This window comes from Pipistrellus kuhlii, unplaced genomic scaffold (genome assembly GCF_014108245.1).
Source record: "Pipistrellus kuhlii isolate mPipKuh1 unplaced genomic scaffold, mPipKuh1.p scaffold_m20_p_74, whole genome shotgun sequence".
Classification (NCBI taxonomy): Eukaryota; Metazoa; Chordata; class Mammalia; order Chiroptera; family Vespertilionidae; genus Pipistrellus; species Pipistrellus kuhlii.
This window is the reverse complement of record NW_023425578.1, coordinates 926,833-951,741: the sequence shown is the minus strand read 5'-3', so window position 1 is coordinate 951,741 and position 24,909 is coordinate 926,833. Positions and strand designations below refer to the sequence as shown.

Below are 24,909 nucleotides of genomic sequence, written 5' to 3'. Positions count from 1 at the left end.
AGCTACTCCGAGTCCTTCCGCCCCGGAGACGCGCTGGGGGCTCCCCCGGCCCCCCGACTCCGGAGACAGAGCTGTTTGGGGTCAGGACTGCTCCGAAGAGCGTTCCCGCTTCGTGTGGAAAACGGGAGGGATCGCCGCCCCGCACGGTTTCCGAGAACCCCATGTCCCACAGAACCCCGCGTCCCCAAAAGTGAGAGGGTTCCCCACAAAACGGAGGGAAGACGAGGGAGGGGATGCGGGCTGGCGGCTGGGTGCGCGTGGGGGACAGAGAGACGGTAAACCGGACGAGGGGGGCCTCCCGGGGCCCCGGGGGAGCACGGCGTGACTGAGACGCGTGGAAATGGAACAGATGGCCGAGGGGAAAGACGTGTCTTGTCTTCCTGTCTCTGGCGGCTGCGGGCGGAGGCGGCGGCGAAGGCGGAGAAAAAGCGCGGGCCCCGCCCAGGGCGGCTCAGTCCGCGACTCGGGGCGCCTGTCCCAGGTCGCTGTGCCTCAGGGGTCCGGGGCGGGAAGGTCAACGCCGAGTCCTCCCCTGTGGGCGTCGCGGGACCACAGCCTGTCCTTCTAGCCGGTCTGACCCCGGATCGGAGCCGGACCCGCAGCGGGCAGAAGGGGGGGGGGGGGGGGCAGGGTCCTCCAGAACCACAGGCGCTGTTTCGGGGACATTTCCCAACGTACACCCCCTTCACCATGGGGTTCCCGGTCAGGGCACAGGCCCGGGGTGCGGGCTCCATCCCCCGTGGGAGGCGTGCAGGAGGCAGCCGGTCCATGATGCTCTCTCCTCGTGGATGTTTCTCTCTCTCCCTCTCCCTTCCTCTCTGACATCAACAAAAATTATTTTAAAAAAAACAAAACAAAAAAAACACGCCGAAACCAGTTTGGCTCAGTGGTAGAGCGTCGGTCTGCGGACTGAAAGGTCCCGGGTTCGATTCAGGTCAGGGGCATGTACATTGGTTGTGGACACATCCCCGGTGGGGGGGGGGGGGGGGGTTTTGCAAGAGGCAGCTGATTGATGTTTCTTTCTCATCGACGTTTCTAGCTCTCTATCTCTCTCGCTTCCTCTCTGTAAGAAATCAATAAAATATATTTAAAAAAAAAAAAAAAGCTAAAAACCCACCCCAGAAGCTCTCCTCCCCGCGCTCTGACCTGTTCCAACTGGACCCCCGGTGGACTGGCCCCGCAGACGCCCCGCGCCGGCGCCCGCCCGGGGCCCCCCGCCCCCGCGCAAACAGAAGGCATAACGGTGAATGGCGCCGGCCGCTCACATCTGGTCCCGCAGCCTCTCCATGTAGTCCTGGAAGTCCCGGGGGTCCCCGCGGCCCAGGTCGGGGCACACCCACTGCACGCCGCCCTCCTCGCCGTGGAAGAGCACGGCGTCGGTATAGGCGCCGCCCTCCTCGGGCAGGATGGTGGTGTAGGCTGTGAACTTGACCCGCTTGCGCCGCGGGCCGGCGGGCGTGGGCGGCGGGCGCCGCAGGTCCCTGCCGTAGGCGTAGTCCGGCGGCCGCAGCAGCTGGCTGGGCAGCGCCTCGGGGGAGCCGCCGTTGAGCAGGAAGTTCCTCTCCTCGTAGGGCGGCCCCCGGCCCGGCGAGGCGGCCTCCTCGGACGGCAGCGTCACGTCCACGGGGCTCTCCAGCAGCTCCGCCTCGTGGCCCAGCCACACCCAGTCGTGGGCGTGCGGGAGCGCGCCCTGCTCGCCGCCCGCCAGCCGCTTGTGCCGGGCCTGCCAGGCGAAGGCCACGCAGTTGGCCAGGAAGACCAGGATGGCCAGGCAGAAGGCGCCCAGCAGCGCGTACATGCCGATCTCCAGGTCGGTGAGGCCGCGGGCGGCCACGGTGAGGTCGCCGGCGGGGCGGGGGCCCTGGGACCGGCCCTGCGTGGGGAAGCTGGTGAAGGCGTCGGGGTCCCGTGGCCGCTGCGTGTCCTTCCGCCCCAGGGGCCACGGCGGGGGCGGCGTGGCGCTCCGGTTGGCGCCGTCCCCCGGGCCGTGGCCGGGCCGCCCCGGGCCCGCCCTCTCCCCGCCCCCCCCGCCGGGGATGGAGTTGCTCAGCGGGTCCTGGTACTCCCGGCTCACGCCCCCGATGTCGTTGGGGCCCCCGCGGCCCCGGTCGCCGCGGGGGTCGAAGCGGACCCGGACGGTGCCGGTGCCCGCGGCCAGCACGCTCCGGCGCTTGGTCTTCTGGCACGGCTCGCTGAGCAGCAGCTCCAGCCTCAGCAGCGGGCCCTGGCCCTCGCCCTCCGCCGCCACCGCCGGCCACCAGGGCTGCGGGCCGGGCCGCGCGGACACCACCATCTCATCCAGCGAGGACAGGGCCACGGAGAAGTCCTGCGGGTCGTAGATGTCCAGGGGGGTCACCGCGCCGTCACTGAACAGGATCCACACGCTCACGATCGCCTCCTGGAGGAGGAGACCGAGCGCCGGGCGGTCAGCCGGCGGGACCCTGGGGGGGGGGGGCCCGCGGAGCGGGATGGGGTCCCTGCCTCCCGGGCCTCAGACACGCAGACGGAGGAGAGGGGGCGTCCTGAGGGGGTTTGGGGTTCGTTTTGATGAATCCTCGCCCGAGGGTATTTTCTTTATATGTTTTTATTCGTTTCAGAGAGGAAGGGAGAGAGAAATAGCCACGATGAGAGAGAAATCACGGATCAGCTGCCTCCAGCACGCCCCCTACTGGGGATCGGACCCACGACCGGAGCAGGTGCCCTTGGCCGGAATCGAACCCGGGACCCTTCAGTCTGCAGGCCGACGCTCTACCCACTGAGCCACACCAGCTAGGACATGAGGGTATTTCCCCCCCAATCATTTCCAGAGAGAGTACAAGGGAGGCAGGAGGGGAGAGAGACATCGAGGTGAGAGGGACACGTGGGTTGGCTGCCTCCGGAATGCAGCCGGGAGTCGAACCCGCCGCCAGGGCCATGCCTGTGATGGGGGTGGAACTGCCGCCCTCGGTGGGAGAGCCGACACTAACCACTGGGCCACGCTGGCCGGGGAACCTCTCCGCGGCCTCGCTTTGCGCAGCCTGGGCCCGCGGCCGCCGGTGCGGAGCGAGCGCTGGGCTTCGCTAACCCCGAGGCCCAGGCCCATCCACCGCCGGCCGCCGGCTCGCTCTGACCTTTCCGGAAACGCTCCAAAGGCCCGGCTACGCATCTGAGCCAAACTCAGGCGCAGCCATCAGCCCCCGGGCAGCCACCCCCTCCCTCCCCCCCCAACCTCCCTACCAGGAGGCCAGCAGGGAGGTCAGGGTTCGAGGCCTGCAGGGCACAGGCCCGGGTCGCGCACTCCATCCCCAGTGCGGGGCGTGCAGGAGGCAGCCGGTCCATGTGTCTCTCTCACCATGGATGCTTCTCGCTCTCCCTCTCCCTCCCTCTCGGAAAAATCAATAAAAACATGTTTTTTAACAAACCGTGTGGGACAAACGCGTCTGCTCCCCCGAGCGCTGGGAGACGGAGGCAGCCCGAGCGCCCCGCCCGGGTCCGAGCGCCGTGCTGACCCCCGGGGGGCCAGGGGCCGGGGGGAGGGGCCGGGGGGGAGGGGGAGAGGCCGGGGGAGGGCCGGGGGAAGGGATGGCCGGACGTGGGAGGGGCTGGGGGAGGGGCCGGGGCCGGGGGAGGGGACGGCGGGACGGGGGAGGGGCGGGGGGCTGGGGGAGGGGCCGGGGGCCGGGCGGCCGGGGGACAAAGAGGGGGCTCCCAGGACGCCGGCCTCACCTGCCCCGGGGCCTGCAGCACATCCTGGGCGGTCACGGTGGAGACGATGGCCCGGCGGTCGGCCGGGTGCGGTTGCAGGGACAGCGCCAGCCCGGCCACCAGCTGCACGCCCAGCTCGGCGATGGCCACGCGCTCCTCCAGCACCGTCACCGTCTTCTCCGCCAGGATGGCGTCCGACAGGGGCGAGAGCACCTGCGGGCGGAGGGCCCGTGGGCCCCGCTCCCCGTCAACACCCCCGTCCCGCCCCCGTTCTCCGCCACCCCCGCCCGAGGACCCAGAGGCCTGTCCCGCCGCCTTCCGCCCCTCCTCCAGCCCCGGTGGCAGGGTGTCCCCAGGGGGGCCTGCGTGAACCGGACGGCGGCAGCGAGCCCTGGCCGTGCTGCTCAGTGGTTAGAGCGTCAGTTGGTCAAGGGTTAGAACCCCCTGGTCGGTGCATGCAGGAGGCAACCAATCTCTCTCTCTCTCTCTCCCTCCCTCCCTCCCTCCCTCCCTCCCTCTTACTCTCTGTAAAACTCAGTGAGAAAGCATCCTCGGGGGAGGACTAACAAAACTAAACAGCAGAGCGCCCCCCCCTGGCTGCGTGCGCTGTGGGTGTAGTTGAGCGCCGGTGAAAGACATTTTATATTTCCCTAAAAGTCTCTCAGAGGCAAAAACTGACGGGGTTTCCGGTGACGGAAACTGGTGATCAGGGAAGAGAGTGCGGAATCTCAGGGGCAGGGCTCATGGGCGGGAGGTAATCAGCCAGGCCCTGTGTGCACAGGTGCATCCCCCAGGGACAGACCGCAGGAGGGGGCGGCCTGGGGGCGGGGCGTGGGGGGCGGGGCGGGGCGGGTGTGGAGGGGTCTGGGGGCGGGGCCTTGGCAGAGTGGGTGGGGCCTGGGTCAGGGATGGGGCCGGCCGGGGCCTGGAGTGGGGTCTGGGGCGGCGCCGGGGCGGGGCCTGGGGGCGGGGTCTGGAGGGACCAGCGGGGGGGGGGGGGGGGGGGGGGGGGGGGGGGGGGGGGCGCCCACCTGCACGGAGGTGATGCCCGGCTCGCGGCCGGCCAGCGTGCGGCCCTGCAGCTGCGCCACGCGCGGCTCCTCCACCGTCAGGAAGTCGCGCACCAGGTCGGTGACGTCCAGCTGCCAGTCGGGGCCCAGCAGGTGGGTGCGCTGGCCCGGCTCCGGGCCCTCGGCCACGAACTGGGTGAGCACGCGCAGCAGGGCGCGCTGGTACTGCAGGGCGCAGCCCCGGCCCCGCCGCTCCTCGTCCTCCTCGTCCTCGCTGTCCCGCGCGGGCCTGGCACGGCAGACGAGGGGGGTCACCGGGGCCCAAGGGGGGTCACCGGGGGCCGAGGGGGGTCACCGGGGGCCGAGGGGAGTCACCGGGGCCCGAGGGGGGTCACCGGGGGCCGAGGGGGGTCACCGGGGCCGGAGGGGCCTCCGCCCCCCGCCTCACCTGCTGTTGGGGGCCACGGGCACCCGCCAGCCCTTGACCTGGCTCAGCTCCGTGTCCGAGACGTCGATCTGCAGGGGCAGCCGCGGCGCCCACACCGTCACCTCCAGCTGCGCCGTGAAGTGCCGGTGCGTGAAGCTCACGGCCGTGTCCGCCCGGCCCCGCATCTCCCGGCCGTTCACGAACACCGCGTCGCAGCGCCCCGAGACCTGGGGGCCCCGAGACTGTCAGCGGGGGCAGTGACCGGGGGACCCCGAGACTGTCAGCGGGGGCAGTGACCGGGGGACCCTGAGACTGTCAGCGGGGACAGTGACCGGGGGACCCAGAGACTGTCAGCGGGGGGGCAGTGACCGAGGGACCCCGAGACTGTCAGCGGGGACAGTGACCGGGGGACCCAGAGACTGTCAGCGGGGGCAGTGACCGGGGGACCCAGAGACTGTCAGCAGGGGCAGTGACCGGGGGACCCCGAGACTGTCAGCGGGGACAGTGACCGGGGGACCCCGAGACTGTCAGCGGGGGGGCAGTGACCGGGGGACCCAGAGACTGTCAGCGGGGGCAGTGACGGGGGGGTGGGGGGGGACCCGGACAGAAAAGGGGCCGAACCCCAAAGGGCCGGGCGGGGGAGCCGGCGGCGGGGCAGCACCTTAACGACGTCCTCGTCCGCCGACCGGCACTCCAGGGCCTCGGCCACGGCCACCACAGAGCCGTCCTCCTGCACGCCCACCACCTTCACCGGCACCGAGACCGGCCGGCCGGTCAGCACGGCCGTGTTCACGATCTCCGTGTCCTGCGGGGGAGGGGGGGGGCGGGAGGTCACAGGCGGGCACGGGGGGAGGGGGTGTGCAGGGGGAGGGGGCGCGGAGCGGGGCGCCGGGGGAGGGGTGCGGGGGGGGGGGGGGGCACGGAGCGGGGCGCGGGGGAGGGAGGTTGCGGGGGGGGGGAGGGGGCAACGGAGCGGGGCGCCAGGGGAGGGTGTGGCAGGGAGAGGGGCGCGAGCGGGCGCGTCCCCGGGGTAAGGGGTGCGAGCGGGGGGAGGGGGGGCGCGGAGCGCGGGGGGCCGGGGGAGCGTGGTGCGGGGCAGGGGGGCGCGGAGCGGAGGACGCCGGGGGGGTGCGGGGGAGGCGGGCGCGGAGCCGGGGCGCCAGGAGGGTGCGTGGCGGGGGGGGGAGGGGGGCACGGAGCGGGGCGCCGGGGGAGGGGTGCGGGGGGGGAGGGGGCACGGAGCGGGGCGCCGGGGGAGGGGTGCGGGGGGGAGGGGGCACGGAGCGGGGCGCCGGGGGAGGGGTGCGGGGGGGAGGGGGCGCGGAGCGGGGCGCACGGGGGAGGGGAGTGGACGGAACAAGAGGGGAAGGGGGAGCGACGGTGTGGCGACCAGGGGGAAGGGGGTGGCGGGGTGGGGGCGCGGAGTGAGGGGGGCGGCGCCAGGCGAGGGGTGGCGTGGGGGGAGGTGGTGAGGTGGGCGGGGAGAGTTGCGGAGCGGGCGCCAGGGGCAGGGGTGACGGGGGGGAGCGGGGGGGCACGGAGCGGGGGCGTGCGGGGGGAGGAGGGGGCGCGGTGTTGAGGCGCCGGGGGGGGATGCGGGTGTGGCGGGGGAGTGGCGGGGGGATGCGGGGCGGAGCTGGGGTGCCGGGGGGGTAGGGGTGGAGCAGGGGGAGGGTGGGGCGCGGAGGAGGGGCGCAGCGGGCGCGAGGGGTTGTGGGGTGGGGGGGCGGGAGCGGGGGTGCCAGGGTAGGGAGGTGCTGCGGGGGGTTGCGGTGGAGGGCACGGATGCGGTGGCGCGGGGGAAGGTGGTGAGGGGGGGATTGGGTGGCGCGGAGCGGGGCGCCGGGGAGGGGTGCGGTGGGAGGGACCCGGAGCGGCCTGTGCACACCAGGGCATCTCCGCAAACGGAACAGGGGCGCACCCCCAGCCCCCCGTGTTACCCAGGGCCTGCGGCTCCCTGGGGCACCACCTATGATGTGGACCTCCTCCCTTTTTGTCCCTGAGGTTCAGTGTGAATGGAAGGCTTTGTGATGGATCTCCGAGGACAATCTACAATAAATGCATTAAATTAAAAAAGCCCGCTGGTGGAGCGAGCTTCAACTAGGAGCCAGGAGGTCAGGGTTCGATTCCGGTCAGGGCACAGGCCCGGGACATGCAGGAGGCAGCCGGTCCGTGATTCTCTCTCCTGATGGATGTTTCTCTCTCTCCTCTCCCTTCCTCTCTGACATCAATTAAAAAAAACAAACACGCACTGTGTGAAGCGCTCAGAGAAAACCCCGGCCGCCCGCCTCGCTCACCATGGCCAGGGGCACGATGCCCACGAAGCTGGTCTGGCTGACGAAGATCTCGGACACCAGGAGCTCACCGGCCGCGTCCTCGCCCGGGAACTCCGCCTGCCACGTGACGGGCTGGGCCCCAGCCAGGTCACTGCTGTTGTCCACCCCCAGGTCCACCTGCAGGATCTCCGAGAGGGAGCCGTTCCCCCTGGAGGACAGACAGACACGTGTCCGAGGACGCGCGTGCGGTGACCGGCCACGTCCCCGTCAGCACGGAGAACAGCTGCCACACGCCCTCACAGCCGATGGAGGAGATACATTGTAACACACGCCCTCACTCCCCGGATCTGAGTTACATTGTAACAACACCACAACTGCCCTACTCCCCGGAACTGAGAGTCACATTGGTTACACATACCACGCCCTCACTCCCCGGAATCCCAGGGTCACATTGTCACCACAGGCCCTCACGTTCCCCGGATCTGAGAAGTCACAATTGTAACACCGGGACGCCCTCACGTCTCCCGGTTATCTGAGAGTCTGATTTCATTGTCACACTACGACCATCCTCACTCACCGGCTCTTGAGCGATCACATTTTGTTAATCACACGCGCACTCATCCGCCTCGGGATTTCTGAGAGTCACATTTTGTCACACACGTCCTACACTCCCCGGATCTGGTTACATTGTAACACACGCCCTCACTCCCCGGATCTGAGTTACATTGTAACACACGCCCTCACTCCCCGGATCTGAGAGTCACATTGTAACACACGCCCTCACTCCCCGGATCTGAGAGTCACATTGTCACACACGCCCTCACTCCCCGGATCTGAGAGTCACATTGTAACACACGCCCTCACTCCCCGGATCTGAGAGTCACATGGTCACACACGCCCTCACTCACCGGATCTGAGTTACATTGTAACACACGCCCTCACTCCCCGGATCTGAGAGTCACATTGTAACACACGCCCTCACTCCCCGGATCTGAGAGTCACATTGTCACACACGCCCTCACTCCCCGGATCTGAGAGTCACATTGTAACACACGCCCTCACTCACCGGATGTGAGTTACATTGTAACACACGCCCTCACTCCCCGGATCCCAGGGTCACATTGTCACACAGGACCCATCACCCAATCCCACCCTGGCACTTCTCAATGGGAATAATTAAATCCAAATGCAAGAAACCACCCAGTGCCGTGCATAGAGCCTGGTCCTGTACACGGAGGGTCCCGGGTTCGATTCCGGTCGGGGCACAGGCCCAGGGTGCAGGCTCCATCGCCAGTGGGGGGCGTGCAGGAGGCAGCAGGTCCGTGATTCCCCCTCATCACGGATGTTCCCATCCCCCTCTCTCTCCCCCCCCCTTCCCCTCTGAGATCAATAAAAACATTCTAAAGAAATAAAAAAAGAGCAGAGCACACGCAGCCAGCCGAATCGCTTCCCGAGAGCCTGCCCTGCCGGCACTCTCCGGCGGGAAAGGGCCTCATTGGCCGACCTGCCTGCCGGCAGCTGCTCGGCGGCTCGGCGCCCGGTGAGAGCGGCTGCTAACGAGGCCGGGGTCCCGGGGTGGCGCCCGCGCGCCGGCCGGCTGGGCCCCGGGGGCGCAGGGGCTGCGGGCGCCCCGTCATTATCCCGCTTGTCCCCGTCCGCGCGACCCCCTGCTGAGGCGCCGGGCAAGGCCCTCGCCGAGGACGCAGCGCCGGCCGCCGGCCGTGTGACCCCACAGAGGCCGGCCTCCGGGAGCCGCACACCCAGCGGCGCATAAGCGCAGCGGGCGCCTGGCGGGGGGGAGGGAGGTCACTGCTCCTGGGGGGGCGGGTGGAAGGGGCGAGAGAGGGGCCGGCGTGCTCAGTGGGTAGAGCGTGGCCTACACACCGAAGGGCCTTGGGTTCCAGTCCACGTACGGGGTTGTGGGTGTGATTCCCTGGCCCAAGGCGGGATGCATGATGGAGGCAACCAGTTTCTCTCTCTCTCTCTCTCTCTCTCTCCCTCCCTCCAACCCTCCCGCTCTCTCTAAAAATCAATGGAGAACCAGAACCGGTGTGGCTAAGTGGATAGAGCGTCCGCCTGCGGACTGAGGGGTCCCAGGTTCGATTCCGGTCAAGGTTGCGGGCACATCCCCAGTGGGAGGTGTGCAGGAGGCAGCTGATCGATGTTTCTCTCTCATCGATGTTTCTGACTCTCTCTCCCTCTCCCTTCCGCTCTGTAAAAAATCAATAAATATATTTTTTAAAAATTACATGTGACTTTACGTGGTCCCACCGCCATGAAGGATGCTTGTGCAGGTGCCCCGCCCCACCCCGCCCCTCCCTGCCCCCCTCCCGCCCTCTCCCCATCCACACCCTCCCCGCCCCGCCCTGCCCCCCTCCCGCCCTCTCCCCATCCCTGCCCCTCCCCACCCCTTCCTGCTCCCCTCCCGCCCTCTCCCCATCCACACCCTCCCCGCCCCTTCCTGCCCCCTCCAGCCCCCTCCCCATCCCCGCCCCTCCCCGCCCCCCTCCCCACCCTCTCCCCATCCCCGCCCCCTCCCCGCCCTCCCTGCCCCCCTCCCCGCCCCCCTCCCACCCTCTCCCCATCCCCGCCCCTTTCCTGCCCCCTCCCGCCCCCTCCCCATCCCCGCCCCCTCCCGCCCCTCGGCCTGCACAGGCCCGGGGAGCGCTGAGCCCGGAGGGGGCGGCCGCGGTCCACCTGGCGCTTCCTCTCTCCCAGACGCAGCCCCAGGGCACCGGCCGCCCGCACCACGCCCATGGCCGTGCCGCTGTGCTGGCACCGGACCCTGGCACTCCCGGCCGGCGGGCACCGCGGCCGAGCCGGCCGAGCTCAGGAGCCGCGTGAAAGCGCCATTCAGCCCGGCCACGGGGCCGCCAGCCGGGCAGCGGACAGGGCGCCTCTGTGGGCTGGCCCCGTCCCCCACGAGGCCGGGCCGAGGGTGGCGAGGAGGGGAGGACTGGAGACCGGGCCCCTCGGCCGGCCGGACGCCGGCTCAGCTGCCAGACAGACCCGGGCAGAGTCCCTCCGTGACCTTCGCGAGGGGTCACGCTGGGTTTTGTTTGCTTTGTTTATTGTTTTTTATTTTTTTTAATGTATTTTATTGATTTCTTACAGAGAAGAAGGGAGAGGGACAGAGAGCTGGAAACATCGATGAGAGAGAGACACGGACCAGCCGCCTCCTGCACGCCCCCCACGGGGGATGTGCCTGCAACCGAGGTCCATGCCCTTGACCGGAATCGAACCCGGGACCTTTCAGTCCTCAGGCCGACGCTCTACCACTGAGCCACACCGGTTCCGGCTGTTTATTGTTTTTAGATCCTCACCTGGGGATATGGCTCCCGGAGAGGGAGAGGGACAGAAACGTCCGTGAGGAGAGAGAATCGCGGGCCGGCTGCCTCCTGCACGCCCCCCCCCGGGGGTGGAGCCTGCACCCGGCCTGTGCCCCGACCGGAACCGAACCCTGACCTCCTGGTTCAAAGGTCAGCATCACCCCCTGAGCCACCCGGCCGCCGGGCAGGAAGTGTGTGTTTAGTCAGATCTCCGGTGGCTGCAGCGTCAGCCACATGGACAGGGGGGGGGGGGGGACAGGCCCGGCCTCAGGCGGCCCCACTCGTCACCCTGCGTTCAGTTTGAAAATAATTAAATCGCATTTCCTCCCTGTTCCAGCCAGAGGCCGCTGACAGCCGATCCGTCAGCCACTTGGCCGGCGTTTAACGACAGCCCCCGGCATCCATCATCCTGACCGCGGCCGCCGACGGGGGCTCCGTCCGGCGCGAATTACCGCGGGGTTTGTGACGAGGCCGCCCCGCAGACGCCCGCCCCCTCCGCAGCGCCGAGCGCCCCCCCAGGAACCAGGAGGCCAGGGTTCGACTCCCGCGGGGCAGCCTGCAGCTGCCAGCGGCTCGAGGGGCGTCCCTCATCACAGGCAGGCCGGCTCGCTGACTCCTCCGTTCGCCACCACCACCAGGTTCTGCAGCCACGCCCAGCCCCACCCTCAGCCCCATCATCCTCACCCCCACCCCCACCCCCACCCCCACCCCCACCCCCATCACCCCCACCCCCATCACCCTCACCCCCACCCCCACCCCCACCCCCACCCCACCCCCCACCCCCACCCCCACCCCCCCCCACCCCCACCCCCCACCCCCCCCCCCACCCCCACCCCCACCCCCACCCCCCCACCCACCCCACCCCCCCCCCCATCAGCCTCAAACCCCACCCCACCCCCATCACCCTCACCCCCACCCCCACCCCCATCATCCTCACCCCCACCCCCATCATCCTCACCCCCACCCCCACCCCCATCATCCTCACCCCCACCCCCATCATCCTCACCCCCACCCCCATCACCCCCACCTCAACCCCCATCAATCCTCACCACCCACCCCCATCACCCCCACCCCTCACCCCCATCATCCTCACCCCCACCCCCACACCCCACCATTCCTCACCCCCCACCCCACACCCCCCATCATCTCACCCCTACCACCCCCACCCCCATCATATCTCACCCCCACCCCCACCATCCTCACCCCCACCCCCATCATCCTCACCCCCACCCCCACCCCCACCCCCATCATCCTCACCCCCATCCTCACCCACACCCCCACCATCCTCACCCCCACCCTCCGCCCCCACCCCCACCATCCTCACCCCACCCCTCCGCCCCCCACCCCCATCATCCCACCCCCACCCCCATCACCCCCACCCTCACCCCCATCACCCCCACCCCCGCCCCCCCCATCCTCACCCCCGCCCCCACCACCCCCACCCCCGCCCCCACCGGGCGGCCTCGGGCGCTCACCTGCCCTGCGGGTCGGGGTGGGGGCCGGCACAGGTGAGCGTGGCCGTGGCCTGGGCGCCGCTGTTGTCGATCTCCTCCTGGACAGCCCACTGCTCCTCGCCACTCACCCTCACGGCCGCGATCCGCACGCCGGCCGCCGCCCGGATCCTGGGGGGGGGGCGGGCGTGAGCTCCTCCGGCGGAGCCAGGAGGACGGGGGTACAGCCCGGGGCCGGGCCGGGCTCAGGGCCGAGCGTGGGCCTCTGAGCCGGGAGGCCAGGGTTCGATTCCCGGGCAGGACGCAGGCCCGGGCTGTGGGCCGATCCTCCGGGGGCCACGCTGGGCTCAGGGCCGAGCCATGGACCACCGCGGAGGGCCACGCTGACCCCGCCCCGCCCTCCCCGTCCCCCCTCCCCCACTCCCACCACCCCTCCCCGTCCCCCCTCCCCCCTCCCGCCCCCGCCCCCGCCCCCGCCCCCCTCACCCGTCCCCCCCCCCCCCTCCCGCCCCCGCCCCCGCCCCCGCCCCCCCCCCCCTCACCCATTCCCTCTCCCCCTCCCACCCCCGCCCCCGCCCCCCCCTCACCCGTCCCCCCTCCCCCCTCCCGCCCCCGCCCCGCCCCGCCCCCCTCACCTGAGCGTGAAGTTGGCGGCCGGGGCGCCGCCGGCCAGCGAGAGGAGGAAGGTGGCGCGGCCGCCGCGGCGCACCAGGTTCAGCGGCGCGGAGAGGGCCAGGCCGCGGCCCAGGCCCCGCGGCGGCGCCCAGCGCAGGTCGTCCTGGGTCGGGTAGACCACCACGCTGCCCACGCGCCGGCGGGCGGGCCCGGGCCCGGCCGGGATGTGGTTGCTGGCCCAGCGGCCGGCGTCGTCGGGCAGCGGGCAGCGGCCGGCCGCGTCGGCGGGGAACAGCGAGGCGAACAGCTCCAGGGCCGTGCCGCCCAGCAGCGCGGGCTCCGCGTCGGCCGGCTCCAGGTCCAGCCCCGAGCTGAACCACTCGGGCAGCAGCTCCAGCTCCGCCACGCACAGCCCCGGCGCGCCCCGCAGCCGGCAGCTGGCCGCCACCTCGCGCGCCTCGGGGAAGGCGGACATCTTCACGCAGGGCAGGCCCTGGCCGTCCGCGCCGCCTCCCTCACCGTCTCCGCCGGCGCCGCCGCCGCCCCAGGCCGCGCCCGCCACGTAGAACAGCGTCTGCACCTTCGGCCGGTTGGCGTACACGGCGCTGCCCAGCACGTGGGCCCGCAGGCGGCCGGGGGCCAGCGCGGCGGGGCCGGGGGCGGCCGGCAGCAGCGCGGGGGGCACGGGCCTGGCGGCCGCGAAGGGGCCGTAGCTGGCGTGCACGGCGGGGGCCCGGCCGCGGCGCAGGAAGAAGGGCTCCACGCGGGCGCCCAGGCTGGCGTTGCCGGCGGCCACGTCCTGGCGCGCCTCCCGCAGCAGGAAGGCCTGGTCGGCGCCCGCCAGCCGCACCCGCGCCGGCAGGTAGGCGGGCAGCGAGGAGAAGTCCGCCGGCGCCCGGCCCGCCGTCCCTGCGGGCGAGGACGGGGCGTGAGAGCCGGTCCCGGGGGACGGAGATGAGCGCGGCACCCACCCCCCTCCCCATCCCCCTTCCCACCCCCACCCCCACCCCATGGCTCAGCACCCAGGGCAACGGGAGCCGCCCCCTCTGCCCCGGATCCAGGGCTCCTGTGGCCGCCCGGCCGGTGTGGCTCAGTGGATAGAGCCCGGCCTGCGGGCTGAAGGGTCCCCGGTTCGATTCCCGGTCGGGGCCCAGGCCCGGGTGGCGGGCTCCATCCCCAGTGGGGGGCGTGCAGGAGGCAGCCGGGCCATGGTTCTCCCTCATCAGGAATGTTTCTCTCTCTCTCTCTCTCTCCCTCTCCCTTCCTCTCGGAAATCAATGCAAATATATTTAAAAAACAAAAGAGAATATGTCCGTGGTCTGAAAAGCTCAGGCCCCTCCCATTCATCCCCCGTCACTCTCCCACACGCCCCCCACAACCCACCCCACAGCCGGACGACCAGCCGGCCGGCTCTCACCGCGTCCCGAACCCTTCCCCACCCCGACAGCGCCTCCCGGTGCCCAGGCCGCATCCCTGGTCCCTCTCCTCCCCCCCCCCCAGTCCCCTCAGGAGCCATCTCAGGAGCCATTCCCCACCCCAACAGCGCCTCCCGGTGCCCAGGCCGCATCCCTGGTCCCTCCCCCTCCCCCCAGGAGCCATCCCCGTTCCCCTCTATGGAGTTCCCTCTGAGAACAGCTTCCGGTTCCCGGCTGACTGGCCTGGTCCCGCCAGCGGCCGCTAATCACTTCCCCGACACGTTTCCCCGGAGCCTCCCCCGGCCCAGCAGCCTCTGTGGCTCCGCTTGTGTGCGGACAGCCGCCCCAAGAGCCGGACCGATGGCGCTCAGGGCGAGCCTGCAGCCGCCGGACACACACACACACACACACACACACACAGACGCTGGCGGAGGGCATCGCAGGCACTCGCCGGAGCCAGGTGTGCGGAGCCAGCCCGGCCCTCCCACGCGGGAGGAGGAGGCGGCACTTAGGAGAAGCAGCCGCCCCATCGTGCCGCTGTGCGTCCACTCCCCCGGCCGCGGCCGTGGCTCTGTGCGGCTCAGTGGTTAGCTCGGGGCCCTCGCTCTGCGGTCACAGTGACTCTCCCCCATCCCAGCCCGGCCCGGTTCCCCGGGGAACAAGAAAACAGGTGCTCAGGGCCTTCAGCCCCGACTGCCAAGACAGCCGGCGACCCCTTTAAGGTGGTGAATAGGGAAGGAATAGGATCACCGTCGCCATCACCATCATCACTAAGGTACCACCTTCCCCATCGTCCCCATCACCACCTTCCCCATCCTCTCCATCATCACCATCATCACTAAGGTACCACCTTCATCATCGTCCCCATCACCATCTTCCCCATCGTCCCCATCATCACCATCATCACTAAGGTACCACCTTCACCGCCCTCTCCATCACCACCTCCCCCATCATCCCCATCACCACCACCACCACCATCATCATCATCATCATCACTATACTCACCACCATCGTGTCATCATTATCACCGTCATCATCTCTACCATCACCATCACTATCATTTCCACCACCGTCCTCATCACCATTATCACCACCACCATCACCACCATCACCACCACCACCATCACCACCACCATCACCATCATCACCATCACCACCATCCTCATCACCATCACCACCATCACCACCACCACCATCACCACCACCATCACCATCATCACCATCACCACCATCCTCATCACCATCACCACCATCACCACCACCATCACTATCATTTCCACCACCGTCCTCATAACCATTATCACCATCATCATCACTACAATCATCGCCATCACCACCACCACCATCACCATCATCACCATCACCACCATCACCACCACCACCATCACCACCATCACCATCACCACCACCACCATCACCACCATCACTATCATTTCCACCACCGTCCTCATCACCATTATCACCACCACCATCACTACAATCATCGCCACCACCATCACCATCACCACCATCACCACCACCACCACCACCACCACCATCACCATCATCACCATCACCACCATCCTCATGACCATCACCACCATCACCACCACCACCATCACCACCACCATCACCATCATCACCATCACCACCATCCTCATGACCATCACCACCATCACCACCACCACCATCACCACCACCATCACTATCATTTCCACCACCGTCCTCATAACCATTATCACCATCATCATCACTACAATCATCGCCATCACCACCACCACCATCACCAGCCCGTCCTTCACAGAACCCTATGAACCACCAGGCTCTGTTCTGAGCGTGTACAGGTGTTCGCTCCCTTAAGCTTCACAATATCCTTGACTCTGTGGAGACGATTGTCCCCTCCTCGCACAGATAACCGGAGGCCGGGAGGGTCTGGGCGGCCGGCCGCAGTGGGCGGGGGGCGGGGGCGGGATCCACGCCGCCCTCCGGCCTCAGTGACCTGCTGCCCAGGGACTCCGCCAGCCCCGTCCCTCTCGTCCGGTCTCCGGACGGCGGCTCTCAGAGCCACGACGAGGTCACCAGCTGGACCCCGGCCACGCCATGGACACGTCGCAGACGCCGCTCCGGCTCTGAGCGCGGGGCCTCCGGGGGGGGGGGGGGGCGGGACACAGCCCCCCGCAGTGCATCTACCCGCGCCTTCCCGCCGTGCTCCTCCAGAAGTGTCTGCTCCCGGAGCACACGCGTCCTGCTCACTCGATCGATCGAGGAGAAACACTGACATTCCTCCCTCACAGGGAGGCTCGGGGCTGCCTCCAGCTCCTCCCGGCGCCGCAGACCGAAAGCGCGGGACGCAGAGGGGACGGGCCGTGGTCCCCGCGGGAGGGAGCGGGGGAGCGGGGAGCGTGTCCCCCCCTCGGAGGGCCCGGCGGGAAGCGTGGCGTTTGCGCCCGGGCAGAGCACAGGCCCTCTCTGCGGAGGCAGCCGGTCCCTGAGGCGCTCTCCTCAGGACATCCCCGTCTGCTCTCCCTTCCTCTCTGAAATCAGTGAGAACTTAAAAAGTAAGAAGTGGGATCAAACAGCTGGGCTGCTCCCTCACGCACAGTCTGCCCGTCAGTGAGGAGGCAGAGGCGACACGCAGGAACACGCGTGTGCTGGCGCCGGCGGCGTGGCGCTCGGCGGGCACAGGAGCGCCGTGCGGATGGGCCGTATGGATCGCGGTGACAGCCGTGCCGACCCCCTGCCGGCTCGTCAGCTGCCGCGGCCACAGGAGGCGGGTGACCTTGTCGATTCCCGGGCACGTTCACTCTGCATCGGGCGCCTCGTGGGGGGCAGCGGGGAGACGGAAATGCACCGGCCGGCCCTGGCAGCTCGAACCCGGCCGGCGGGAGGCGGCAGAGGCCCCAGGGCGCAGGACACCCCCCCCCCCGGGGGCCGGCGTGTCCCCAGCCGGCCGTGCTGGATGCATGGACCCAGACCCCTCCCCACGGCCCCCTGAGCTCCCATGTCCATCTGTGCCAAACGGGGTCCCCCGCCACCCAGCGGGGGGACACCCTGAGGGAACTGGCGACAGCCGTGGTCGGCAAACTCATCCGTCCACAGAGCCGAATACCAACAGCACAGCGATGGACTTTTCTTTGGAGAGCCACGTTTTTTAAACTGAAACTATGTAGGTAGGCACAGGGTTATGAACTTAATGAGGGCACTCCTGAGCTGGCCTTGGCTAAACACTCCAGGGGCCAAAGAGCCGCAGTTTGCCGACCCCAGGGTTACAGGAATAGAATAGGCGGACAGGGCTGCCTGTGGACTCCCCGCTAACTCAGACCGGCCCTCCCGCCATCGCCCTTGCTGAGGTCAACGTCGGTTCTTTTGCGCAGCCGGCCGGTATGGCTCAGTGGTGAGCGTCGACCTAGGAACCAGGGGGTCAAGGTTCGATTCCCGGTCAGGGCGCAGGCCCTGTTTGTGGGTTCCATCCCCAGTGGGGGGCGTGCAGGAGGCAGCCGGTCCATGATCCTCTTTCATCGTGGATGTTCCTCTCTCTCCCTCCCTCTCCCTTCCTCTCTGACATCAATAAGAATAGACTTTTTTTTTTAATCCTCCAGGAATGCGAGGAGAAACAGAACCCTCCTCGCCACACGGGCCCAGGCTTCTCACCAGCAGCTTTTTCAAATCGAATTTCATTCCCAGCTTATTCCGTGTGGGGCAGGACCAGCCGGGAAGGCAGGGGCCCAGAGGACAGCGTGGCCCCTGGACCAGCCAGGGTCCCCGGGGGTTCAGGCCCTGGGCGCCCCCTCCCCCCCAGCCACCCCCTGGCCCTGGCCCCTCCATGGGAACCGCAGCCTCGAGCACAGCAACACTGCCACCTAGTGGCCGAGGCCGTCATCGCGGTGGGAGCCCGGGTGGTTTGTCTGAGGGACAATTGATAGTGTTTTGGGGCCTTGAACCCAGACCCACTGCTGCTTCCGAAAGAAAACCCGCCCGGCCGGCGGCCTGGCTCAGAGGTTGGGCATCGGCCTGGGAACCAGGAGGTCAGGGTTCGGTTCCCGGTCCAGGCACAGGCCCGGGTGGCGGGCTCCATCCTCCATGGGGGCGTGCAGGAGGCGGCCGGTCCAGGACTCTCTTTCATCGCGAACGTTTCTCTCTCTCCCTCCCCCTGACCCTCTGACATCAATAAAAATGCTTTTAAGAAAGAAACCACTCGTTCAGGCGTAATGACGTCATCTGCTCGGATTCTTTGTTGGCGACAGGAACCCCACAGCGGGCAGGGGCCTCTGGGAGAGAGGGCATCCGGGCCCCCAGGCCTCCTCAGGCGGGCACCCACCGGCCACTTCGCCGTGCTCCCCGAATGGAGCGAACACCTCCTCCCCCACCCGGACCCCGGACACAGCTGGTCTTCCCGGGGCGGCTGAGGGCTGGCAGCAGGACGTCCTGAGCTCCAGGCTGCCCCCCAGGCCCCCCCAAATCCCTCCAGCCCCTCCCTGCTGGGAGCCCTCGTCCCTCCCCGCGGGCACCCCGAAAACCCCCTCGGAGGGGGCAGAGGCCGCTGAGTCCCTGGCTCCCGCGGGCACGCTTTATGAAAGGGCTTTTGTTCCCCGCTCAGCTGCGCTGGGGGGCGGGGGCTGATGGAGACTGTCCTTCCCTCTCAGAGACACGGGGGGCAGCGGCCGGAAAAGCGCCCTCGCAGGGACCCCCTGGCCCGCGGTGACAGAGAGACTGGGGGGCGGGGGGTCCCTTAGGAGCTGTGCCCACGGACCGGGCAGACCCCAGCTCACCCGCCGGCCGGCCAGGGCTCCCCGAGGCCCAGCACAGCCCCCTGCTTCCTCCCGGCTCCCAGCCCTGCGCGGGAGGAGCCCGGGGTTCGGGCAGAGCTCTGGGGCTCGGGCTGGGGCCGGGGCGGCCGGACAGACGCTGGGACGGAGCTGGGGCGGGGAGGGGGCGTTTGGCCGGGACAATGCGTCCCCCTTGGGCGTGCGGACCGGTAAGTACAGGTGCATGTGAGCTGGTGGCTGGGCGCGGAAGTGCAGGCTGGGCCCTGGGGGTCAGGGGTTGAGCGCCGACCTGTGAACCAGGAGGTCAGGGTTCAGTGGTGGGCTAGGTCCCCAGGTGGGGCACCGTGCAGGAGTGATTCTCTCTCCTCGTGGATGTTTCTGTCTCTCTCTCCCTCTCCCTTCCTCTCTGAAGTCCATAAAAAATATAAAATAAATTTTAAGAAAAAGGGAATACAGCCCTAGCTGGAGTGGCTCAGTGTGTAAAGCGACAGCCTGTGGACAGAAAGGTCCAGGGTTCGATTTCAGCCAAGGGACAGGATCCCCAGTGGGGGGCGTGCAGGAGGCAGCTGACTGATGATTCTCTCTCCTCCGGGATGTTTCTCTCTCTCCCTCTCCCTTCCTCTCTGACATCAATAAAAATAATTTTTTTAAAAGGGGGGGACAGGCATTGGAGGGCCCCTGCTGGATGCTCCCTGGCCATCTCCCGCCGGACGGAGCCCAGACCCGGGCCCCAAACCCCCGGCCTCACTAGCCCACCAGCGCCTCGCCCCTCAGCCCACTGGGCAGCATCCGCAGCATCACCAGGCCGGTGTTTACCACCTGCGTCGCCATGGCGACGGGCTGTCGGCGGCGCCCGCTCTGAGCTCGCACCCGGCGGCTCCTGAAAGCAGGTCAATGAGGAGGGCGGGAGCCTTTTCAGCAGAAAATAAAGCACCGACACGGAGCCGGGAGCCACGGCCGCCCGGCGAGGATGCCCGTCCGGGCGCAAGGGGTGGGGGGCGGGGCTCCGGGGCGGCCGAGTCTTTTCCTTCTTCTTTTCTTTTTTCTTTTTTTTAATAAGGATTGCCTGGTTCTTTTTAAAAAATACATCTTTATTGATGTCAGAGAGGAAGGGAGAGGGAGAGAGAGAGAGAAACCTCAGTGAGGAGAGAGAACCGTGGATCGGCTGCCTCCGGGTGAGGGGTCCCCAGCGCACCTGCGGGGGGGAGGGGGGTCCCCCCAACATCCGGGGACTGGGCCTTGCAGAGAGGGGATGGTGGGGGGCTAAAGGGGGTGTGGGCTTCTCCGTGGGGACGGTGCCCCCCTCCCCCTCACCACACCTGGGAGCAAGGGGCTCCAGCGAGCGGGCTCCAACCCGTGGGTTTGTTCCCCTGAAGTCGGTCGACAAGGCGGAGACCGGCTCGCCCCCCCCGCCCCCCGCCCCCAGCCCCGGGCCTCCCGCGGGAATGGTCGGAACGCCTGGCCGAGCCACACGCCTGTCCCCGGTCCCGGCCGGCCCCGGGCTAATGGGAGCGGCGGTTCCAAAGCCCCCCCGCCCCCCGGAAACCTCATTACCCCCCTCCCGCCCCGGTGACTGCCGCCGCCTCCACGCGGAACAGAAATTAATTTTCTGCGCGACAATGAGGCCGGTAAGACTGAGCCACTCGGGAGCAAACAGAAATTACAATTACCTCCGACAGGACAGCCCGCCTTCCGCGCCTGCGATGGGGCCCGCGTCCTCCTCTGGGGGGGCTGCGAGGACGAGGCCTGCGGTCAGAGCTCACGAACCGTCCGACGGGCCCCCACTCGGACCCGGGCAAACCCCAAAGACCCGGCAGGAGCCGCCGTCCCGCTGGCGTTTCCGGGGCTCCGCGCCTCCCCTCAGCCACACGGGCCCCCGGGCGCCCAGCGGGGCCCCCAGGTGCCGCCGGGGCCGGGGGGGGGGGGGGGGGGGGGGCGGGGGCGAGGCCGCGGGGGCGGAGGCGCGTGGGGCCTGCGGCTAACGGGGGCGCCTGGGGCGGGGCGGGGCCTCGGCGCCCGCCCCTAGTTGCCAGGCAGAGACCGGCCCGCGTGGCTCCAGCGCACGGGTTTTCTGAGAGAAGCTGGAAATCTGGGTTTTTATTTGAAACCTCTCTATTTTTAAAGTTTGGCAACGGACTCCTTTTTTTTCTCTTTCTTTCTTTTCCATTTTCTGTGGGCCAAGCAGCCTGCAAGCCGGAGGGAACGCGCGGGCCGGCAGAGCGGCCGCCCGGCCACTGGGCGCCCATCGTGGGGCCGGGACGCCGAGGGCCGGGGTCCCCCTGACGGAGCAGCGAAGGGCCACCTCCAGGTCCAGGGCGGAAGCTGCCCACGTGCATCCCCACCACCGCCGCCCCCCCCCCCCCACGGACAGAGGAAGGTGGAGGCACAGCGGCCGGGCCGCTGGGGGGGGGGGGGGCGGGGGACGGGGCTGAAGGCACAGAGTCCAGGCCGGTCTGTGCTCTCGCCCTTCACTGTCACATCGTCATTTTTTTAAAATCTCGGACTTCGATGTAACAGCGGCCGATTAAGAATGTTTTGAGCTGAAACCGGTGTGGCTCAGTGGATGGAGCGTCGGCCTGCGGACTGAAGGGTCCCGGGTTCGATTCCAGTCAAGGGCATGGACCTTGGTTGCGGGCGCATCCCCAGTGGGGGGCGTGCAGGAAGCAGCTGGTCGATTTTCCTCTCTCATCGATGTTTCTGACTCTCTCTCCCTCTCCCTTCCTCTCTGTAAAAAAACAATAAAATATATATTTTTAAAAAATAATGTTTCCCACAGAAATAAGCTTAGAAAGAGGACACGCATCGTCCTCACAGCGGCCCCCGGCCGGGGCGGAGAGACGCGGGAAGACCCCACCCCATGCTGGTGGCCGTTTCCTAAAAGCTCCCCACGGCCCCATCGCCCTCCCGTCCACGCCGCCACGGCCCCATCCCCCTCCCGTCCACGCCGCCACGGCCCCATCCCCCTCCCATCCACGCCGCCACGGCCCCATCCCCTCCCGTCCACGCCGCCACAGCCCATCCCCCTCCCATCCACGCCGCCACGGCCCCATCCCCCTCCCGTCCACGCCGCCACAGCCCATCCCCCTCCCGTCCACGCCGCCACGGCCCCCCCTCCCGTCCACGCAGCCACGGCCCCATCCCCTCCCGTTCACGCCGCCACAGCCCATCCCCTCCCGTCCACGCCGCCACGGCCCCATCCCCCTCCCGTCCACGCCGCCACGGCCCCATCCCCCTCCCGTCCACGCCGCCACGGCCCCATCCCCCTCGCTGCCCGGAGCCTCGCAGGTGGGACGGGGTCGGAGCGCGTTTCTAAGCAACGGGTTACAGGCGTGGGGCGGGCGGCGCTCGGAGGCGGAATCTGGCCGCCGCCGCTTCCTTTTCTCCCTGAAGCTGCCGCCCCGCCCGGCCGGCGCGGGCAGGGCGGGGCTGCCCTCACTCTCCCCGGGAACGCGGCCGGCGAGCGGGTCCCAGTGAAGCCACAGCCTGGGGGCCTCCACCTCCTTCATAAATATTTTTTTATTGATTTCAGAGAGGAAGAGAGAGACATCGATGAGGAGAGAGAATCCTGGATCGGCTGCCTCCTGCACGCCCCCCACTGGGGATCCAGCTGGCAACCTGGGCCTGTGCCCTTGACTGGAATCGAACCCGAGACCCTTCAGTCCGCAGGCTGACGCTCTACCCACTGAGCCACACGGCCGGGGCCCACCGTTGTTGTTTAAGCCCAGGCAGCCGGCCCTCGGGGAGGATAAGGGAATGGCCGTGGGCGCCCTCCGCCCCGCGCCTGCCCAGGTCCGCACACACCCCCTCCCCCTCTGTGCCGCTGGCCTGGGGGTGCGGGGCCTCCCCCGGGGGGGGGGGGCGTGCGGGGTGCCCGTGTCCCGCCCCCCCTCGGCCCCAGGCCCCGCCCCGCCGCCCGGTTCGCGGGGCACATCCCCCGGGTCCCCCGGAGAACGCGGCGTCGCTCTGACAGGCCTGTTGTCATGGAGACCGCTCTCCTCCCGCGAGGACCTCACCGCAGGCCTCCGCCCGCCCGCCCCTCCAGCGGCAGGTCCCACCGCCCCGCGTCCCCTCCGAGCGACCTCCCCGCAGCCCCCAGGAGGCTCCACTGTGTCCGCGCTGCCCGCTCAGCCGCTCCCTCTGCCTCGGCCCGGGCAGGTCCGTCCAGCCCCCTGTGGGGCCCGGCTCCGGGCTCCGGGCTCCGGGCTCCGGGCCAATGGGGGTGAGTGGTCAGAGCCGGCGCCAGGCCGCCCCCCCCCCGAGGCAGCCGGCAGGGGGGGACAGCGACGGGGCAGGGACGAACCCCCAGAAATGGAGATGACGTGGCCAGCTGGTCCCCGCCCACACCCCCTCCGAGGGCAGAGGCGAGGATGTGCCCCAGGACCAGCCAGACGTTAGAACTCGGACCTGCCCTCTGGGGGGACCCCGCCACCCCAACACCCCCCCTGCAGCCGGGGGTCCTCCGTGGGCACACCCCCTTCGGATCGCACGAGGGAAGCCCGGACGAGGAGCAGACGCCAAAGCCGCGTCCAAATCGGAGCCGGGACGGCCCGGGCCCGCCCCCCGCCCGCCCCACCCCCACTCCGTCCTCCGTCCAGACTGAACATCACGCGTCCCTCGGGGGGGGGGGGGGGGGGGGGGGGGGGGCGCCCCGACTCCCGGACACCGGCCAGCCCTCTGTGCCCACTGTGGGTGGAGCGGCCGGGCTCTGCCCTGTGAGTGACGCCCGGCCCGGCCAGTCAGGGCCCAGGACACGGCTGTGTCACCTCACGGACGGACGGACGGACGGACGGACGGACAGCACAGGCGCTCACGCCCACACCAACCCCCTCCGGGGCTTCCTGCGGAGAAAACACATCCGTTCCCACCGCCCCGCCTCCACGCCCGCCCCTCAGCCCGGCCGGCCCCTCGGACGGACGGACGGACGGACACGCCGGGGCGAGGCGGACAGACAGCCATCTCGTGGTCGCTATTTCATTGGCCAACAGACTGCCGTTCCGGCCGCTGGACCAGCCCCAGCGTCAGAGCGAAAACAGCGGGGCCCAGCACAGCTGCCCCACGGGAGCACGGCTCAGCCAGAGCCCGGAGCCCGCCACGGCCGGCGTCAGCCTGAGGGCGTCCACCTGCCGGCTCAGTCCCCCCCCCCCCCGGGCCTCAGCCATCAGCCCGACAGCCCCCCGGGATCCCGGACTGCGCCCCGAGAGGGCACAGGCCAGGCTGGGGGACCCTGCCCCCAAGTGCACCAGGCCTCTCGAGTAATATAAAATAGGATTTTGTACTTAAAATCTTTAAAAAGACACACACACACACACACATTGCTACATACCCTGTTTCCCCGAAAATAAGACAGTGTCTTATATTAATCTTTTCTCCCAAAGTTGCGCTAGGTCTTATTTTCAAGGATGTCTTATTTTTGGGGAAACACGGTAGATGTACAAACTCACACTGAAAGCGCCTTCCTGAATGTTCCATGGCAGAGAGCACCTCCCGGCGAGGTCACGGGGCCTCCTGACCCCCAGCACCCGGAGGCGGTCACACGTGGGAGGAGCCCCGCGGGAGGGCGGGGCAGGCGGCGGGGCCGGGCGGGGGGCGGGGAGTGCGGGCGCCGGGCGAATGCTGGGTGCTGGGTGGGTGGCGGGCGCCGGGTGGGTGCTGGGCACCGGGTGGCGGGTGCTGGGCGGGTGGCAGGCGCCGGGTGGCGGGTGCCGGGTGCCGGGCGGGCGCCGGGCGAATGCTGGGTGCTGGGTGGGTGGCGGGCGCCGGGCAGGTGCCGGGCGCCGGGTGGCGGGTGCCGGGTGCCGGGAGGGTGGCGGGCCCCAGGGGCGGCCACGGTAAACAAGCCTCCACGGGTGCTCCTTCCTGTCGGGGTCACTGGATAACGCCACGACTTCCTCCTCCCGCCTCCGCTGCCATCGCCATGGCGACGGAGTGAATCAGCGACCGCACACAGGAATAACCGC

At 69.0% G+C, this 24,909-nt stretch overlaps 1 protein-coding gene across 1 annotated transcript; it reads right to left on the bottom strand.

Annotated features, from left to right (window-relative positions):
* Positions 1-1,175: 1,175 nt before the first annotated feature.
* Positions 1,176-19,783, bottom strand: TMEM132B (transmembrane protein 132B). The gene is made up of 9 exons (XM_045576115.1): positions 19,732-19,783; positions 12,813-13,779; positions 12,202-12,348; positions 7,419-7,605; positions 5,783-5,926; positions 5,143-5,348; positions 4,716-4,983; positions 3,706-3,897; positions 1,176-2,398 (listed from the first exon to the last, which is right to left on the bottom strand). Exons 1-9 carry the CDS (start codon positions 19,781-19,783, stop codon positions 1,262-1,264), a joined length of 3,300 nt encoding a protein of 1,099 aa, XP_045432071.1. The 3' UTR covers positions 1,176-1,261.
* Between the last annotated feature and the right edge of the window lie 5,126 nt (positions 19,784-24,909).

Bases quoted from the DNA above. Each gene is read 5' to 3' on its own strand.
- TMEM132B (XM_045576115.1), bottom strand. From the start codon at position 19,783: ATGGCGACGCAGGTGGTAAACACCGGCCTGGTGATGCTGCGGATGCTG. The intron at 13,780-19,731 runs GTGGGCTGAGGG...GGGGGTGGGAAG, and splicing joins GATGCTGCGGATGCTGCCCA to GGGGATGGGGAGGGGGGTGG. The intron at 5,927-7,418 runs GTGAGCGAGGCG...CCTCCCCCGCAG, and splicing joins GCATCGTGCCCCTGGCCATG to GACACGGAGATCGTGAACAC.